General features: G+C 42.2%; 1 protein-coding gene across 1 annotated transcript in view; it reads right to left on the bottom strand.

Annotated features, from left to right (window-relative positions):
• Window positions 1-8,049: 8,049 nt before the first annotated feature.
• Window positions 8,050-18,473, bottom strand: part of zmat4a (zinc finger, matrin-type 4a) — a 90,540-nt gene continuing 80,116 nt past the window's right edge. Inside the window, exon 7 of the mRNA XM_080766710.1 lies at window positions 8,050-8,464. Within this exon, the coding sequence (XP_080622836.1) occupies window positions 8,437-8,464 (28 nt within the window). The 3' untranslated portion in view covers window positions 8,050-8,436. The remainder of the gene's footprint in view (window positions 8,465-18,473) is intronic.

The following is an 18,473-nucleotide window of genomic DNA, read 5'->3' as shown; positions in this document are numbered from 1 at the left end:
GTGTGTGTGTGTGTGTGTGTGTGTGTGTGTGTGTGTGTGTGTGTGTGTGTGTGTGTGTGTGTGTGTGTGTGTGTGTGTGTGTTACACTTACCATAGTGAACTGTAATAAATGCAGAACTTGTGAACAGCTTTAGGGAAATTTGAGGAGGGATGGGTAGTTGCTGCCCCTGGAAATTATGAGGCAAAATATATTAATAATTAATGTTCTGTTTAAAAATGTATTCATGTTCATTAATTTTTCTGATGATTTTCATCCACTGTGTATGTAGAGTGAAGATTTAATTCCCACAAAGCATAGTGGAATTAGTGATGAGCTGCAGTTTTAAACTATCTTAAAATCCAGAGATGGCTGGACTATGACCACAATCTGTCAGGCACAATCCGTCATGCCATCCAGTTTCAACGAGGCTTCATATGATTGCATGTTAAAGTTTGGAAAAACACATTATAACAATTGCTTCAGACTGCTACTGTAAGCCTAAATATATTCATAATAAAGTGTGAATAATAAAGTACAGTAGCAGTAATTAACGTGAGCATATTGACTCCCACCATATAGCGTACATGGTAATGGTATGCGAATGCTATGAAATATAAAACGCATAAAAACTACAGATTTACAATGTCCTAGGGACTACTCTTGGCATGACCACAGGTACATGCATTGAAGATAACGGGTCTTCCTCTTCTCCTTGAGATCGTATCTCTTCCACTGGCATGCAGCACTGTTAAGCTCTTTAAATCACTCTTTCATTCGTTCAGCTTCAGAAAAGAGCAATTACCCATATTGGCCATGGATTGAAGGACTCCGTATGGGACTTGAGATGGCTATAGCATAGCCTCCTGGCCTGCTGCAACCACATCTAAGTGATGAATTCATAGTTTTCATCTTTTCTCCTGCTTATTCCTGCATTATCCCTCTCTTTCAGAAACAGTTTTTCTCTCCCCGGTTCATGCCCAGTGGGAACCTTCATGAATGTTGGAGGGTTATGAGCTGAGATTGAGAAGGAAGAAGAATAATAAATAGAACTCATTTTTGCATCAAACCCAATCCACCTCAAAATACCCCGCCTGCCTCTGATTGGCCCCCCTCCTATAGTAGTAGGGTGCCCGTGGGGCGGGGCATTCTCACACAGAAGACCACATTCTGGCAGCCAGCTCGGTAGCATGCATCGTGATTCGTTAGTCATTAGACTAGTCCCAACCCACACCTCCAGGGTTCGAGTCCCACTGCCACAAATTTTTTAACAACTGCAGACTATTTCTTTTTGCAGATTATAGTATAGTTTTAGACCACGACGGAGGAGCACAGTCGAGTGAGTTGCCATGTCGAACGTTGCAAAGTTCGCTAATGTCGACTCAGCCCCGTTCGAGTTGCAACCCAGTAGGCACAGAATAGTAAATGATTACCCACCCAAGGCAATGCCAACACAGAGCAATATTTCCCACCACGGAGCAAAGATGGCAGTGTCCCACCACGGAGCAAAGATGGCATTGTCGGTAGGCCAATCAGAGGCAGGCGAGGGCGGGTCTTTACACAACCAGGCCGCAATTTTTAATCACGCTGGGTCAGATTCCAATAGCTTCATTTTTGAACACACGTGAAGGTGTGTTCTGTTTCCAGTTCAAATCTGCTGCTGAACTCCCACTTCTCACACAGGCATTGACCATAATAATATGGAGGTCTTAACGATTTAGCAAATTAATAATGAATTTATTAGTGAATTAAAAATGTGAAAACGCACCCAGGGCGCAGTACTTGTGTCACTGTGACCGCCGTAGCTCCTCACTGCCTGCACCAATCACTCCCACTTTTCACACAGGCATTGACCATAATAATATGGAGGTCTTAACGATTTAGCAAACTAATAATGAATTTATTAGTGAATTAAAAATGTGAAAACGCACCCAGGGCGCAGTACTTGCCCCCCCCCCCCGGCCACAAGGCGGCAAGTATTTCACAACGGGTAAGGGCTAGTAGTTATAAATTATAAATCCGTAACCAACTATCAATCTGCTGTGAATCGAATCACAGGAATAAAACAATATAGAGCCTGTATCAATCACCCCTTAATTTACCGGTATATAAGTTTACACCAATGGCAGGTTTTCACTATACAGTATCTGACCAGTGTCTCTTGACAAGAACATCACTCCCTTTTCATCTCGGAAAATGGCTGAAATAGGAGCACTATCAGAACTGAATAATTAAGTGAGGAGGAGAAAAAAAGGCAATTCTGTCTGACTGTCAGGCTAATATGATCCTGTTGTTTTGAGTCAATCTTGAATATCAGTAACTCGTCTACATGCCTCCCATTTGGGACCCACCCTCCCATTTAAATTCTATTAAATTAAAAATTAAAAGAGTGATCTAATTACTTAAAATTCCACATGAGCAGCAGGTGTCTACATGACTTAATTAGTCTTATCTATCTTCAGGGGTCAGGATGCCTATACTACCCCCACGTAGCTGGAAGATTTAATTAGAAAAGTTAATCATGAAAATGCAGGTGTTAGTTGAAGGTGGAATGGCAGAGATAATAATGGCTCGTTTAAGCTGCCTTGTCAGAAAATCCCTTCGTTTTGCATTTGCAACCTTTCGCATTTGCAACCTATCGCTTTAACATACAGTATGTCTACAGTGCTATTGTATTGAATGACATCAAATATTTAGATACCGGTATGCCAAAAAAGAATCATTATCTTCAATGTATCTTTCAACAATGCAAGTGAAAAATAATTCTTCAAATTCATCAGATCCTTTTGCTGCTAGTGCTATAATGTGTAGATCCTAGATGTGTGAACGGAAAGTCAAAACATTTCCATTTCAAATAGGCATGGAGCAACACTGTATATTGAATAGCAGAAAACATGCCTATTGCCTACAGTATATTGAACCCTAAAGGGTGAGGTCACGTGCACACATCCGCCTGGGTTACAGCAGACTGCTGGGCGAGCGCTGGTGCTTTGGCATGGGGGGTCAGATCAACATATGGAGTGAATTCTGTACTGGCCAGGGTTTGATGAGGTCAGATCAACATATGGAATGTCAGAACAGGTCAGCTCCATATATGGCGATCTGAGGGTGGCAGCAGGGGCAGTGTCTTGAGTGTACAAGGTTTGATGAGGGCCCAGGTAGGGCCGGGCCTTCATTTTCGGACTTGTTGAAACTCTAGTTTTCGCCGGCTGCCGGGCGTGGCTGCACTAATAACTTCGGGACAGGCCCATCTAGAGTTTGAATGGACAGGTATCAGTCAAAAGGGAGACATCGAAGAGAAGGACGGGTAGGTATTTCAACATATGGAATGTCAGCATAGATCAGCTCCATATACTGTATGTAGATCTAAGGGTTTGAGGTCAAATGTAGAGTTGCTGTAGTCTGGTGGAAACACTCCCCCTGCTGGACAACATTTGCATTCTGCCAGAAGGGTGAGTCTGGAATCTCTCAGGCAGAGATGATGTACCCCCCCCCCCCCTGTAATTATTGTAATGGGTACCCGGTATGCAAGCATGTTCCGTTCGGTACCTGCACAGTTGGTAGTGCTGTCGCCTCACAGCTAGAAGGTCCTGGGTTCGATTCTCGCTCGGGACGCTGTGGGTGCTGGGGGCGTGTTTCCTCCTCTGCGTCATCAGTGCCCATACCCGAGGCGGGGTTGGCGAAAGGGCCCTTCTGTGTGGAGTTTGCATGTTCTCCCCTGGTTGGAATAACGTGTTCCTTCCACGCGCTACGTCCAACCAGGGAAACTTCCCCCTGTCAGGTGTAAAGGAGCAACTTGGACACTCAGGCATGAAGGAAGCATGAGTTCAAGTCCGTTGCTCCCCCATATATGGGGACTAGGTTGGCGGAGGGTGTGTACTGTGTAGAGCCCAGGATCACATTAGATAATTGACACAGGGGTGAAAAATGGGTTACAGAATCAAATTGCGCAAACGCTCCGTCATTTAGATATATGCAGTGAGTGTACACATTATTATTAGCTGCTTCCAACTAGTAGTAAGTGGACTAATAAGTGGCCGAATAATTGACAAGGCTGATTGGAAGGCTGCGATGCAATATTACCACTACTACTTTTTTGGGAGGCCCCTGGAAGCTTTAGGCCCGTTTCAATTGAAACGATTGAAACATATATAAGGCCGCCACTGATGGTAGTGCAAAAATATCTTGCTTTTCTTCTCGTTTCCACTATTTTCCATAGCACTATTGTTATGTACCTGGCCTAGGGGGTGCCAAGATACACAACAAAAAACAGGGGAGACGCAGTTGACCAAAGAAATAGAATTTATTAACTAAACAAAAACAGTAAATTAAGGAACAAATCATGATGAACCAGGTGAAGTGTGGAGATCAGTAGTCAGTGGTGTAGTGCGTGTATGCATGAGTGAAATGTATGTGTGTGCGTGTTGTATGGATTAACATAAATGTTGAGAAGTGTGCATGGTGGAGTGCAGGAGGCAAATGAAAAGAACAGATCTGTGGAAGGACTGGGGAAGCAGGCATTTATAGGGCGTCGACACCCGGGCCCAGGTGCGAGCTACTTAGGCTGAACATCATGTCTAGCTCTGCTCCCCAATCCTATTGGATACAAAGAACAGAGGTTACTATAGGGCAAACCGTAAACACAACATATACCTAAACCAGACAACTATAGAGTAATATACATATAACACAATATAGGGAACCGTCACACTATTACAAGCTGTGAACATTGAGGTTTACCACTAGGAATGGGAACAGATTAATGAAGTAAATCATTAGGGTGCTTGTAATTTATTTCCCTTACATCTTGTAGCTCACTGTAAGCTGTATATGCCTCTATTTTTATTTTATTTGTAGATACTGTTGCTTTTATATCTCATCTGTACAGAGTTTTGATGCCACGTGGTCTCTGACTGCTGCCCAGCTCTAAGGAGTATGAAATGTGTTACGAAGCCCTTTGGTATACTATCCATTGTTTTTTATCCCACGATTTTTTAACCCATTTTTCACCCATGTGTCAATTATCTAATCTGATCCTGGGCTCTACACATCCTCCGCCAACCTGGGGAGAGCAACGGACTTGAACTCATGCCTGAGTGTCCAAGTTGCTCCTTTACATCTGACAGGGCGGAGTTTCCCTGGTTGGACGTACAGTAGCGCGTGGAAGGAACACGTTATTCCAACCAGTTCCTTTCCCCTCCATCAGGCGCCCCGGCTGGCCAGGGGGAGGCAGTTTAGAGACCAGAATTACCATTGTCTCTTGCCCAGTTGTCTTTCTACTCCTTTTACTACATAATGCAAATGAGGGAAATATACAGTAGGGATTGGGAAGCTATTTGAGACAATACGGCTGAGGCACAGGTTATTTGGTTCACAAGGCGAGTCTAGCCCAATGAAAATCATCTGAGGTGTGGCCATTGACCAGAGTTGTCATAAAAAACAATTCACTTCATGAGTTCTGTCAAGATATTTTATAAAAGAAGGCACGGCTATCTACATAATTTTCTCTGCAGCAATTTCAGCTGGAAGATTTGCCGCACTGGGAGGAAAACTGCAGCTGGGGAGAAATGGATTGCATTGCAGTCAATGAGGGCAAGGTGGACCAGCTTATGAACAAACACTATTTCTGAACGATTGTGACCTTTGAAAATACTCTGTCCAGGACAATGATGGGTATACAGTATTCTTTCTTTTTGTGATTAGTGAAAAATTAACAAATGACTCAAGCAGTGTAATTCAGACAGAACCTGTGGTTTGTAGTTGCAAGTGTCTCTTTAATGTTTATTTTTTTCCAGACACAGTAAAGCACATAACCTAGAGCACATGGGGGTCTACAGGGGTGTAAGACAGGTGGACTTCCTCTGACAAAACGAGGACGGACAACTTGATCCAAGGAAACATCTGACAGAAAATAATGATTTGGGCTGAGCCAAGAGCAATTCATTGAACTTTTTTTTTGTAAGCGCCATGCGCACATCTCAGTTGTCTTTTTGTCTATAAATTATTACTGTGCATGTTATTTTTCTTTTCTTTTTTGTCTCTTGAATGAGTCTGTTCTGAGATCAGTCTGTTGTCAGTCCATGACAATGTTGATGTGTTTCATCTCTCAACAGTAGGCTACAGCTCTGCAACTCCAGGGTGATGTGATTTCAGCTCTCAGTATGTTTAGAGGTATTTTCAAAAGAGTAATAAAAGTAAAGAGAAAGTGTCCAACGGATGTAACCTCCAGCAAACATTTTAAAATCTCAATAGACTGGGCATTAACTTGCACAAAAGTACCCAAAACACCTTAATCGAGGCTACATTTTCTGAAACATGATTATGTGGATGACACAGCACTGAAATCACAGTGTAGAAAATGTCACTTTACTCTATACAGGTACTGACTACAAGTTTATCCAATGCACAACAGTACAGTATATAGTCATTCATTTGACTTGTAGGCTACCTAATTATCTTATTTACAACACTGGCTGTTAAGTCGCTGTAACATAATTTATATGACATCTGAAAGAGGAATGCTACATAAGATTTTAAGTTTTCAAAGGGTAGGGTTAAAATAAGGATGGATTGCTTTAAGTTATTCTACAATTACAATATTCTTCATAAACCATCTCCACTATGGCTCTGTCCATTGTACTTTAAAAACCAACACATTCTACAAGCATTGAGTGGAATGGATTGAGTATACATCAGCTCTTTTCCATAGTGTTTTCTTGTAAAACGAACAATTGCACCTCCCTGAGATGAAGACTGTATTGAAATGGAAGTATGAGAGAAAACGATAAATACATATCACTGACAACAGAAATTATTAATCCTTTGTGGTACGTACTGTTCTGAACTTTACATGTCTGTCTAAATGAAACATGGTTTATGTGTTATTAAGGATGTAATGATTTAAAAAAAACATCACAATACAATAATCCCAAGACAAGTCCACAATATGATATTCATGACGATATTTAGGGGGAAGAAATGAGCTGAAGTCCGTAGAACAACTTTTCATTTACCATTTGCATGTCATAACATGAGCTGTGAATGTAATATAGCTGAGTGATGATGAATGAGATGCAATATTAGTTTGAGGCTCTATCAATGTATAGCTTTTGCCTGTTTTCATACAGAGCTGTTGGACTAAGGTCTGATTGATTAGTTGGGTGCCGTGTCATTAGTCAGACAGCTCATTATTCCGACAGCTTGTTATTCGGGGTAATGGGATGTCGGAGTTATGGGCAGTCCCTGATTAGTTGTGCATTGTGTCTGGCACGTTAGCCTGTAGATCGTCTATTGCTACAGTATGATTACCGGTTGGTGATCTTGCCCAGGGTGCCAGGATGGCCAGAAACTCTACAGGGTGAATGTCATCGTCACCTGAATACTTATTGAAGATGCCGTCACGGGCCCACGATAATGATGAATTCTTATTTTGTCGCAATAACGACAATCATTACATCCCTAGTTATTATAACCCCATGCATTATTTTCAGAGTTGTAACATGGATAAGAGAGGTACTAGTGGGAAGAGGGTATAATAAATAACATGAGATCCTAGCAGTGGCACGATGGGTTAAAAACAGTACCTTCTTTCCTGTGTCAGAAACAGCCATAGATCATTAATGGTCTGTGCTGGGACCCAATGGTGGTCCGCAAGATGTTCTGACAGTATCACGTGTACCTTCAAGCGAGCAATGTTGTATTGTGTGTTGTTTCATATCATCGCTGTCAGGTGGAAACCTTGCATGTAGCAAAACCATTCCCTTTTTTAAATTACTATTTAAAAACATTTTTTAAATAGTGACTCGGTAGACCCACTGCTTTAAAGCCCAGCCATTATTGCCAGTCTAATTATTGCCAACAACAATCCCGCAAGGATATGCACTAGAAGCATTATCATAAAGTTAGTACTGTATGTACTAGTATCAGCGGGTAAGGGTTTCTGTTAACCATACCATAAATAAGACACACACTCGCACACACACATGTGTAATACATATTTTAAATTCATTCATTTATTCATTCATTCAAATAAAAGTCAAAACACAAACAAATTAAAACTTCCCCAAGCCAAATTTCCAGTCACTCTCTTTTCTACTCCTGTGGTAAATAAACTATTTATTACATAATGAGTGTCCACATTAATGATCTCAGGTTGATGTCTAATGTGGTGGAATATCAAAGGTTTGTGTTGAATGGTTATGAACCATTGAATTCGGAACTATTAACTTGCAGAAGCTGCACACTGACGGGTGAGGAAGTTGATGATGGGAGAACCAACTAAAATCCTCTTCTCCTTGCTATAGGACTGCCGAATTTCAGACGGTGAAGGAGAGGTGAAAATGATGAGAGAGAAGAGAGGCAGGCTAGTGGCAGAAGAAGCGGGGGCAAGCTGACCAACAGCTTGTCTGACATCAATCCAATGTTTGGTATGACCTCCAGGTCATCATCATGATCGAGGTTCACTGGACACATATCTGATTCTTCAAGCTGTCAGAGAGAGAGAGAGAGAGAGAGAGAAGGGGGGGAGAGGAAGATACTGTAAGTACTTATGTAATTTTTAACACAATAGTTGTAGCTATGGCAACTGCCTACTATGTTTAAATAAATACCCAGAATGTATGTGTGTGTCCTTCATATCCCCTGCAAGAACTGTCATGTAGCCTCGGCGGCGGCGCTGGACAATTTAGGTGGTCTTTACACGAGAACGGTGTTCATAGAAAACTGTGAAATAAAGTATCGTTTGCTGGTGTCCCTTTTTAGACGATAACGGTGTTTTCAGGAGGTGAAAACGCAACAGAGTGAAAACACCTTCCAGAGTGGAAATCTTTGAGAACGCTGTGTTTTGTATAAACAGGCAAAACGGTGAATCCACAAAACTTATGACATCATGGCTCACGTTGGCTCACAGCGCATATGTTTATTACATTGATGCAGAGCCATATATGATATAATGGAGTTCCTGAACAAGCCTCCCTCCTCGCCTACAAAGCGCTGCTCATCAGCGATGGTGAATGTAAAACTATGATGTAAATAAAATTCCTTGTGATAGGCGGCAGCCACGGCAGCAGCGTTTATGTAGCCTAATGTATTATAAAATATATAACCATCCCGTGGCGCACTCTGCCTGCATGCTCTGCCACCGCCCACCTAGCGACATTATAGCATTTTCATAAAGTGTGCGTTCTCGTGTAAAGGGTCAATAAAAATGAGAACGCAACGGGACTTTGCCGTTTTATCTGGAGACCGTCGCCGTCTAAAAGAGGCCTAAGTCTCTGCAAAGCGCCAAAGCTAAATTGGTCAGCCCTCTCAACCGTACTCCGAGCTGAAATAAAGGTTATGATGATGATGATGATGATGACATGAATGTGTTGAAACCAGGTAGTGTAGATGCGGTACTAGGTAGAAGCATGACTGTAGATGTGAAGCTAATTTAGGACTGTGTAGAATAGATGGAGGCCTGTGTAGAATAAGATACAGGGCTGCGTAGATAGAGGGCTTGATAAGTTCAAGTGAAGACGGACAGGAAAGAGGGAGGGAGAGACATGCAGCAAAGGTCGTCATGAACGAGACTCGAACATGTGACACAGCGGAGCCTATATGTGGCATGTGCCTGGACCGCTAGGCCAGCAGGCGCCCCCAGTAGATACAGTACATGGTTGTGTAGATATTGGACAGTGTAAATGCAAGTCGGCGTCGGCGTAGATACATACTGTAACTGTAGATTAGACAGTACTGTTCTGCATGGTGCAATGGATTCACGTTCAACACTGTTCAACTGCAGATTTTAAGGGAGTGAGATGCTCTGATGCAATGTGTAGGCTGTGACTTTCATACTCTTCCTACAGCACTCCCGTTCTAGAGGTTGCAGCACACTTCACACAGCCAAACATAAGATAATTTGTCTGCGTTGGCGTTCACACACCAACACACAGCACATACTGTACACCTTTCTCTCTCTGTTTCTCTGCCCACTGCCACTGTCATTCTTAGTTGTCACTTAGCCAGAGTGTTTTACTGTGACATTCAAAACCTGGTTTGAAGGAAGACCTGTCAAACAGCATTCAAAACAAAGTTTCAGGCAAACAACAAAAGCAGATGAACCTGGCAACTAGGGAAGGCTACAGTAAGTCCTTTCTTGCTGCTGCCGTGGGTTGGTATCTAATCCGAGGCCCTTTGCTGCATGTCATCCCGTCTCGAAAGCTCTCTACTATACTATCACTAACAAATAAAGCACAAAATACTGAAAAGTTAACATAATCTAAAAAAAACGAAATAAGAACAAGAACAACAACAACTTGTAGGCAAAGCACAGCAGTGCATTCAATGTCACGTTCTTTATCAAGACCAGCAAAACAAAGCAGAGACAGCTTTTTAATTCAGTCTGCCTCAAGCAGTGAGCACACGCATTTAAGATCCTGCGATAGAGAACAGGTCTTTTAGTTTTAGCTTGTTCCACAAAGAGTTATGTGCAGAACGTGTTCAGTACACGAAAGCCCCCTTTCCCTTATTCATGAGACTGGAGTCAAAGGCTGTTGGTAAATTAAAAGGCATTTATCAAAAGAGGGAGAATGCAAGTAAAGTATAAAGTAACCTTGAGAGGCTATTCTGAAATGAACACATTCTGACTCTGAGCATGGTGGTAAATGATTCCTTCCGTTTTGCATTTCTGCTTTAAATGTGAGGCACTTTGATGTTGTAATTGCCATGCACAATGCACATGCATGAGTATTCTAAATCCTGCGTTCACAGTGGCATCTACAAAACATACAAATACAAAGCACCATAAAATATTGGTCGCTGCGTCGCTGTTGAAGTGTTGATCAACATGCTCCATTGACAGACATAATTAGTCCCCCCCCAATAACAAGCAAGAATAGTGTGAAGAGCGAAGGTGAGGGAGAGCAAGGAGAAAAGACAAATCAAACGGTAACATATCTAGCAGGTACAGTATGTACATGAGGTTAGACATCAGGTGCATGAATATAGCAACAGGTATATATACAGTACATGATATTAGACATTACAGACCATCCGCACTGCCAGCGATGCGAGCGAACTAGGAAACTAATTAAAATACATGTTTTTCAATGAGACTGTCCTGACGAACGTGCCGTGCAGCGACGTAGTCCACCCCTCCTATATTCGCTCGTAGAATACAAGCGAACTCTAATAGATTAGAGTTTCTAATCTATTTGAGTAGCCTCGGAAACTGCAGGTGTTTTGCTTTTAAAGGGGAAAAAAGCCTGGGCGAGCCAAGCAGGAAAAGTGGCATAGGAGTGGGTGTAAACCAATAACGGTGCAGAGGGACGTCGCACCAAATTTGGCGACGTCTGTGTTCTCCGCTGCGTTCTACTGGGGTGAGGAGCGGGGGGAGGAGCTGGATCTGGGCTCTCTCAAGCAGAAACGATAAACCGGAAGCAGCGGGACAAAAATGATATCTCCATAATAATTTTGAGTTGTAGTCTTGTTAGGTTGTGTTTACATTTGCACTGTGGCAGCGCTTCAATACGTCATCAGTATAAATAAATAAATAAATCCTACAATTACTGACATTGTATCCCTTTGCTATACTGAGTATTTTATCCCCTATTCCCATCATCTCCATCAAACTGACCGCGTGATGTGTGTCCTCCCCAAACGACACTTTAGATGACAGTAGTCATACTGACGGCCTAGCCTGATTGGCTGCCTAAGCCAATGGGAGTGTAGTATGAATGATTGTCTGCCCCCTAAGCTATGCCACACACACCGCGAAAGCGCTGATTTCCGCACCGCAGCGAGCAAGCTGTATGACTGCAGAAACTAATGCAAACAACGGCCGCGAGGTTGCGCCAGAGAAACATACATTACATACGTTACTAAAATCATAATAATAATATGGGGGGAAATACAAAGACAAAAAGGGGGACAACGGAGGCAGTGCGCGGAACTCAGCCAATGCCACCTGCACCGCAACGGCTGCAAGGTTGTGACAGAGAAACATACACGTTACTAAAATAATCATAATAATAATAATATGGGGGGAAGAGACAAGAGACAAAGACAAAAAGGGGGACAACGGAGACAGCGCCTGTTTCACCTGACACATTTTTACTATGTAATCATTCCTTGTTTTTAAATAGCTTGGATATGATATATTATGGCTTGGAGCCCAGTCTCCAAATTCCACCACTTTTGCAGCACCCTGCATGAACGCATGCATGTAAACACACTCTATGCACTCACTCATATATGCACAAAAAAACATGCACACACTTTCACACATTCGGGACGCTTGCAGGCATTCGTTCGCTCATGCATCTACACACATATTCACCCATAAACATCCTCACATAGAGTAAATCCGTAAACATGCACACACACAGATTTAAAGTGAGCACAAAGAGGACATTTCTCACAGCTACTGTATATCAAGACTCCCAGCTTTCTCCTTAAGGCAAAGTACCCTCATAACTAATTCACCATGAAGTGGGTGTATGTTACATAGCCTCACTGCCTCCAATAGGCCAAATAAACCACACCACCTGAGTGCCTCGACCCCTACACATGATGTGGGCAACACGCACTTCTGCATGCTTATGCGGTGTGACGAATACTGTCAGCACATAAATGTCGTGGTAAAGCATTATTCATGCATAATTCACCCTCGTGCCTACATTCTGCATTGTACATTTAGAAATCCCTTTGAAGTTAATTTCCCTCCCTTAATAAACAGGGAGGGTAGCTGCATTAACTATACTGTGTGCTTATGACCGTGTTTCCATGTTAGAGAAAGCGGCAACTTTCCATGTTAATTCCACTGTATTCAGTGCATTGACATTACAGTGCCACGTAAAAACTCTAAAGTGTGTTTTCTCACATGGGGCAGATAACAGCCCAGTTGTTGATGTGTTCATGGGCAGTTCTCTTCCCCTCTCATCTTCTCTTCTCCTCCCCTCCCCTCAATCTATTTATGATAATGTATTTCTGGGAGTCGTATTGGGGGATGTCAAATGAAGCTGTGCCTGTGAACACAAAAGCCCATGGGACTGAAAAATCATGCAAAAAACCCCTCCCTTTTATTTCCGCCTTCAAGGTGCATGGTTGAAAGGCCAAGCTCACAGGGACGTCACATGTATGATGTGGTGAAGATGGAGAGTATACTTCAACATGAACCATGGCTTTATTTAAACAAAGAACTACATCTAAGTGAATATCTAATCAGTCTGGAGTGAGTGGCAGCAGATTAAATCAAGAAGGATTAGTATGTTTTCCATCAGCAATAACACTATGCCCTGAGAGTATTTCATTAAAGGAAAGCGGGATAGATAGATAGGCAGCATACATAACACTCATACATACATTCATACATAGGCTAGGTAGGTTTGAAAGATGGAGCGATAATGAGATTTAGCAAGAGAACAGATTGGGAATGTATATTCCTTATCCAGGTTGACAATCACCTATTTTGCATCCAGTTTAGCCCTTGAGCTACAGTATCTGTCTGTGCTGTGGGAATTAATTAGTAAGTCTGTGATGAGGGAAATGAGCCTGATTCAAAGGCAGATTGTCTGTCCGTCCCCCCCCCCCCCCCCCCCCCCCCCCCAATGGCATTACACCCTTCCTTCATTTTGCCCAAGACCACCTTTGATGCTTCATTGCTTTTTGCCAGCAGCCACTCTTGTCATCGATATCTCTCTTCCGCAGAGACTGTACAGTAAAGTGGCTTGTAAAATTCCTCCAATGAGGACCTCATGGGCACAAAGCGTAAAAAGCTGGTCCTGACTAGGCAGAGCTCCGCCTCCTATAAATCACAGAGCCAACAAACAGGCAATGAGTGCTGAGGAAATATGGGCTCTGAAATGGTCCTTTCTTTTACTTTCCTTTCCACTATAATGACATGCCCAAAATAAGGTTCGATTAAGAATCAATTACCTGGTTCTTGCGGTAACCCTTCAGTGGCTACTGAACTGTGAACTCTGACAATGGTATTAAGCATACCATTGTCAGATTAATGGTAGCAAAGTGACTCTCCAGGTCACTCCAAATGGTCATTTATGCTGATATTGACTGCCTATGTTCAATAATTGCATTTCTGACACTCCTTATCGGTTAGAAAATCATAGCTCTCATCTTAATTTACATACTGTAAACGTGATGCATGATGCAGAAACCTTTGAACAGGAAAAATAGATGTTTCGGCAATGTGCACACAGCTCTGAATTAGAATGAGATGGCACGTCAAGTTGCTTTGAAGATGTCATTATTTGTATGCATGCAGTAGCCTTGTTTGAAATGGGTTGAGCGTGAGAAAGGAACGTGACTCTGACAGCAGTGGAGATTTGTGGGGTTCAGCACAACGCTCTCGAGGGGGTTGGATTTCTCCCTAGGCTAGCCTCCAGCATTGACTCTCATGCTTGAGGGAACACTGAGGGAAGCCTCTATAGATAGACCTGTCAATGACACCCCAAGGAATTCTCTGTTTCCGGCCGGGTGACTTCACAAGGGCAATAGTCAATATCCTGAAGTCACAACTTCTCAGAAACTGACTTGACACTTTGTAGCCCCAGTCCTAGCTGTAAGACAAATATAACTGTCATGTTGAATTTCCACCCTCCAAAATCAGATTCTACTACATGGACCCTTTTACATATTACACTGGTTTGACATCAATACAACAAAAATGAAGAATAACTGCTTGAGCAACTCAGTAGCCCAATGACATCATGGGCTGAAATGCCCCTGACCAGCAAGTGATTCCTGGCCGGCTGGATGCCATTCATCCTAGTCTATTGTCTTGCCACAAAGGCCGAAATGTGGACAAATTTGTCCACAGCATGAGACTGTGGTTATACTAGTCAGCTCCCATTTGAATGTATGTCTGTGTGTAGGGCATTGCTGAAAATGATCATCTGTGCTCAGCAACCTTCCCCGGGTAAATGAATAAATTATGATGTTGGCTTGTGTAAAAGGACTGGCGTTATCTATTGACTATCAATTCATTGCATAGTACAAAATCAGCATGTTAAAACCACATGCTGATTAGCTCTGTCTACCTTAGTGTTGAGAGGTCAATAATCTGATACGATCAGGAGATGTGGAGAAAACAAAAGATCTCTGCTTAGCAAAACATCATGTGGAAAGGAGAGGTGGACCAACTTAATAATCTAATGCACATTATCAGTTCTTTTTTTTAGACTGCATATTAAATCATGACGGTGAGATGTGGTTTTAAATCTTCTGTTTTGGTACAATTAAACTTGACCTTGAACTTTGACCAACACGACCACTAGCGCAGATGAGCACACAAACATTTGGTATGGTTATAATTTGGTAACATTGCGTTGCATGAAAATGAAAACGGCATTTGTTGGAAATGGAAACTAGCCTGCGACACCTGCGTTATCCTGCGTCTCTTTGATAATTGTGAAAGGATTTCACTGAAAGGAAGTGTGTTCCAATGAAGGGTTAACATACATTTTTCTTGTTTTAGTTATTTTTTGGGGGCTTTTTCAGCCTTTTTTGATAGTTTGAAAGTAGACTGACAGGAAATGGGGAGAGAGATGGGGGGGAAGACACGCAGCAAAGGCCGTCGGGATCGGGAGTCGAACCCGCGGCACGCCGTCAGGCTGGCTCAGCGCTGCAGCCTAGGTGCCCAGACGGTTGAGCTAACCGGCCAAGGGTTAACATTTTTTGGCAAAGGTACCTTTTTCCCTGTTTACTTTTCAACTAACCTACAGTAGCAAAAAAAGCACCTCCTTGGAAGCATACAGTATGCAGGAAACTGTAGTGATTATGCTGAAAAGCAGGACACAAACAGTATTGGTAGCAAATTGGGCATTGCAAATGATGCGAGATGAAGGGTGCAATTCAAAGAAATACATTTGTGCTGCCTTTGAGGGCCTTTCTCCAAACCCTGAGTAGCACTGGGTGCAGATGGAGGAGAATAGATGAAAGCCTTCCCACTGGCTCTTTGCCATGGGGGTGAAGCACAAGACACTGGTAGACTATGGGGAAAGTATAGTGGGCATACATGCAAGCACCAGTGTCCATCACAATACAGCATCATTTTTTGTGGTCCCTGGATAGGAGTGGAGCGGGCCACCAGGATAAGCATAATATATCATGCTCATTTTATCTGATGGCTTTACCAACTGGATTTCATTTTTTATGTTGTATTATTTACTGCAAAGCTCAGAGCATGCTACACACAAAGCAATGTCCTTTTCCCATGGATGTCAATTGAATCGTTATACAGTAACACCGTGAAGAGAAATTCACATCTCCAAATAGCCTGCTACTGCAGGATGATTCAGCGGCTATACACATTACAGTGCATACGCACTGCCAATGTGAAGATGCCAGATGACACTGCAGTTATATTTCCGCCTCAATTTGAAAACAAATAGTAATGTGAATAAATAAGAGATGAACAAACTTTAATATACGGTATGCACATCAACATGGGTGCTGGGCCAATAAAGACTAACGTTGAGAAGAAATAGAGCTAGCACTCCAACTCTAAATAAAAGATCGACTTTATTGTTAGTCCATGACAACGTTTCGATCCTTCTAGTCTAGGTCATACAGGGCCCTGGGGCCACATGCGGCTCCCACCTTCACTTAATGCTGCCCGCAGGTTAATATTGTAATACTGATATATTATTGATTTCAGCTGTTACAATTCCAAACGTAAACACGACCCACTTTAATTACTTAAGTCTATAGTAGTAGCTTAATGACTAGTATTAAAATTGTATTGTCTTTTTTGTGTCAAATGTATTTATAGTTAAGTTCATAAAGATAAGTAAACTAAATGCATTTGAAATTATATAATCGTTAGTTTTCAGGATTCCAATTAAAAAATAAACAAATAGCAGATATAAGGTGAATTAATTTATCTCAAATTAGGAAATCTGTTCGTCAGGGGGGCCAGTAAGCAGGTCATTTTACAATTTACAACAATTTACCTGTCTGATTCACATTTTCTCATTGATACCCAAGTGAAGTTATGGAGTAGGCTTGACGTTATTATCATTTTTTCTGCTACAGTTCTGAAACAACCTTGGATGATTTGCGTGACTGTCTTCGGTACATGTTGGGATAATGATGCGGCCAAATCCATAAGGGTGAGTAACCATTCCTTCCAGATACTGACTGGGTTTACCATTGGTGGATCATTTTATTTCATGCAACATTAGAAGATGAATGAGCAACAGATTCTCCGACTGCTGCAAAGAATGAGGATTCAGCTAATGGATCTGTGCACACTGAGCAGTGTGTGAGAGACTAGCCTATTCTAAGAGTTGCAGTCTACCACTTTATTAATGTGACAAAGCTTTCAGAAATGATGGATGGCACCAAATTAAAACCAACGGCAGTAGTCAGTTCTCTGAGTACAAAATCTAGAATACAATTTATCTTTCAGACAGACCTCGCGTATAAAAATAATGTCTATGTATGAAAGTGATTTTGAAATAGACTAGTCTAAATCATCGTGTCATGCAGACTAGGATGTTGTTGTTTTGACTGCATACTTCAATGTGTAGTGTTGGACCTCTTATACAGAGGACAGGGACTGCGGTTTTCTGTTAAATTAAATGGCTTAGAATGAGAACAATGAATGAAAAGCAGTACTTAGGATTCCAAGCACCATGCAGGGTGCTCGGGTGGCACAGAGGTAAAGTACCTGCCCACCACTGCGTGCAGAGTCTAGGGGTTCGAATCCACCAGTCCATCCGGCTTTGTCGAATGCCCTGTCAAGCTCAATTGTCCCGCGTTCGGGTGATATTTGTCACTGCACGTACTCCTACGGGATGTGGCGGCACCTGTCAGCAGTTAGTGTTGGGCGGAGGGCGGCGCTGTGTCCTCCCGGTGGGGCAGCCTCACTGGCAGGTGAACCAATAGGGTACAACAACAATGACAACACACAGAAATGTGTGTGGGGAGGAATTAATGACAAAGTCAAAATGATTACTCTAGTAGTAGTCTATTAGTACACAGTTAGTATGTCCAGGCGCACCTAGTCTCATGTAGCCAGACAACTATTCCACAATCTCCAAATGCTATATAGTCTGGAACTACACCTCCCGAAATCCGAGTAATCTGTTCACAAGAATATATTTTGGAGCTTATTTTTTTATTTCCATTTCTGCTAAGCAGCAAGCTATATGTTTAGATTATTTATGTTAATATAATATTTATAATATAATACATTTGCGCAACTGTACACAAAACGGAAGTGGGGAGGAGGCTTCACTTCCGCTTTAAAATTTTACTCATGATCAGAGCTTCCGTACTCCAGAGTGTATGACGGAAGCATTTGAAAATTGTGAGAGGCAATCAGTGGTTTGTCAGTGGTTGCTGGGGCACAAAATGTGTTGAATTTTCGTATTTTTGCTCTCAAAATATTATGTCGGGTGTCTTGCGGCGCGATTTCTCGTTGGTCATGTTGACCATAGTCAGTTCTGTTCATAACTCACCATTTGTTTTGTAACTCCAAGTAGCAATTAAACTG

Source organism: Protomyctophum bolini, assembly GCF_963924005.1.
Source record: "Protomyctophum bolini genome assembly, chromosome: 6".
In the NCBI taxonomy this organism is placed as follows: Eukaryota; Metazoa; Chordata; class Actinopteri; order Myctophiformes; family Myctophidae; genus Protomyctophum; species Protomyctophum bolini.
Note: the sequence above shows the minus strand (reverse complement) of the source record. Positions and strands in the feature narration are given on the sequence as shown.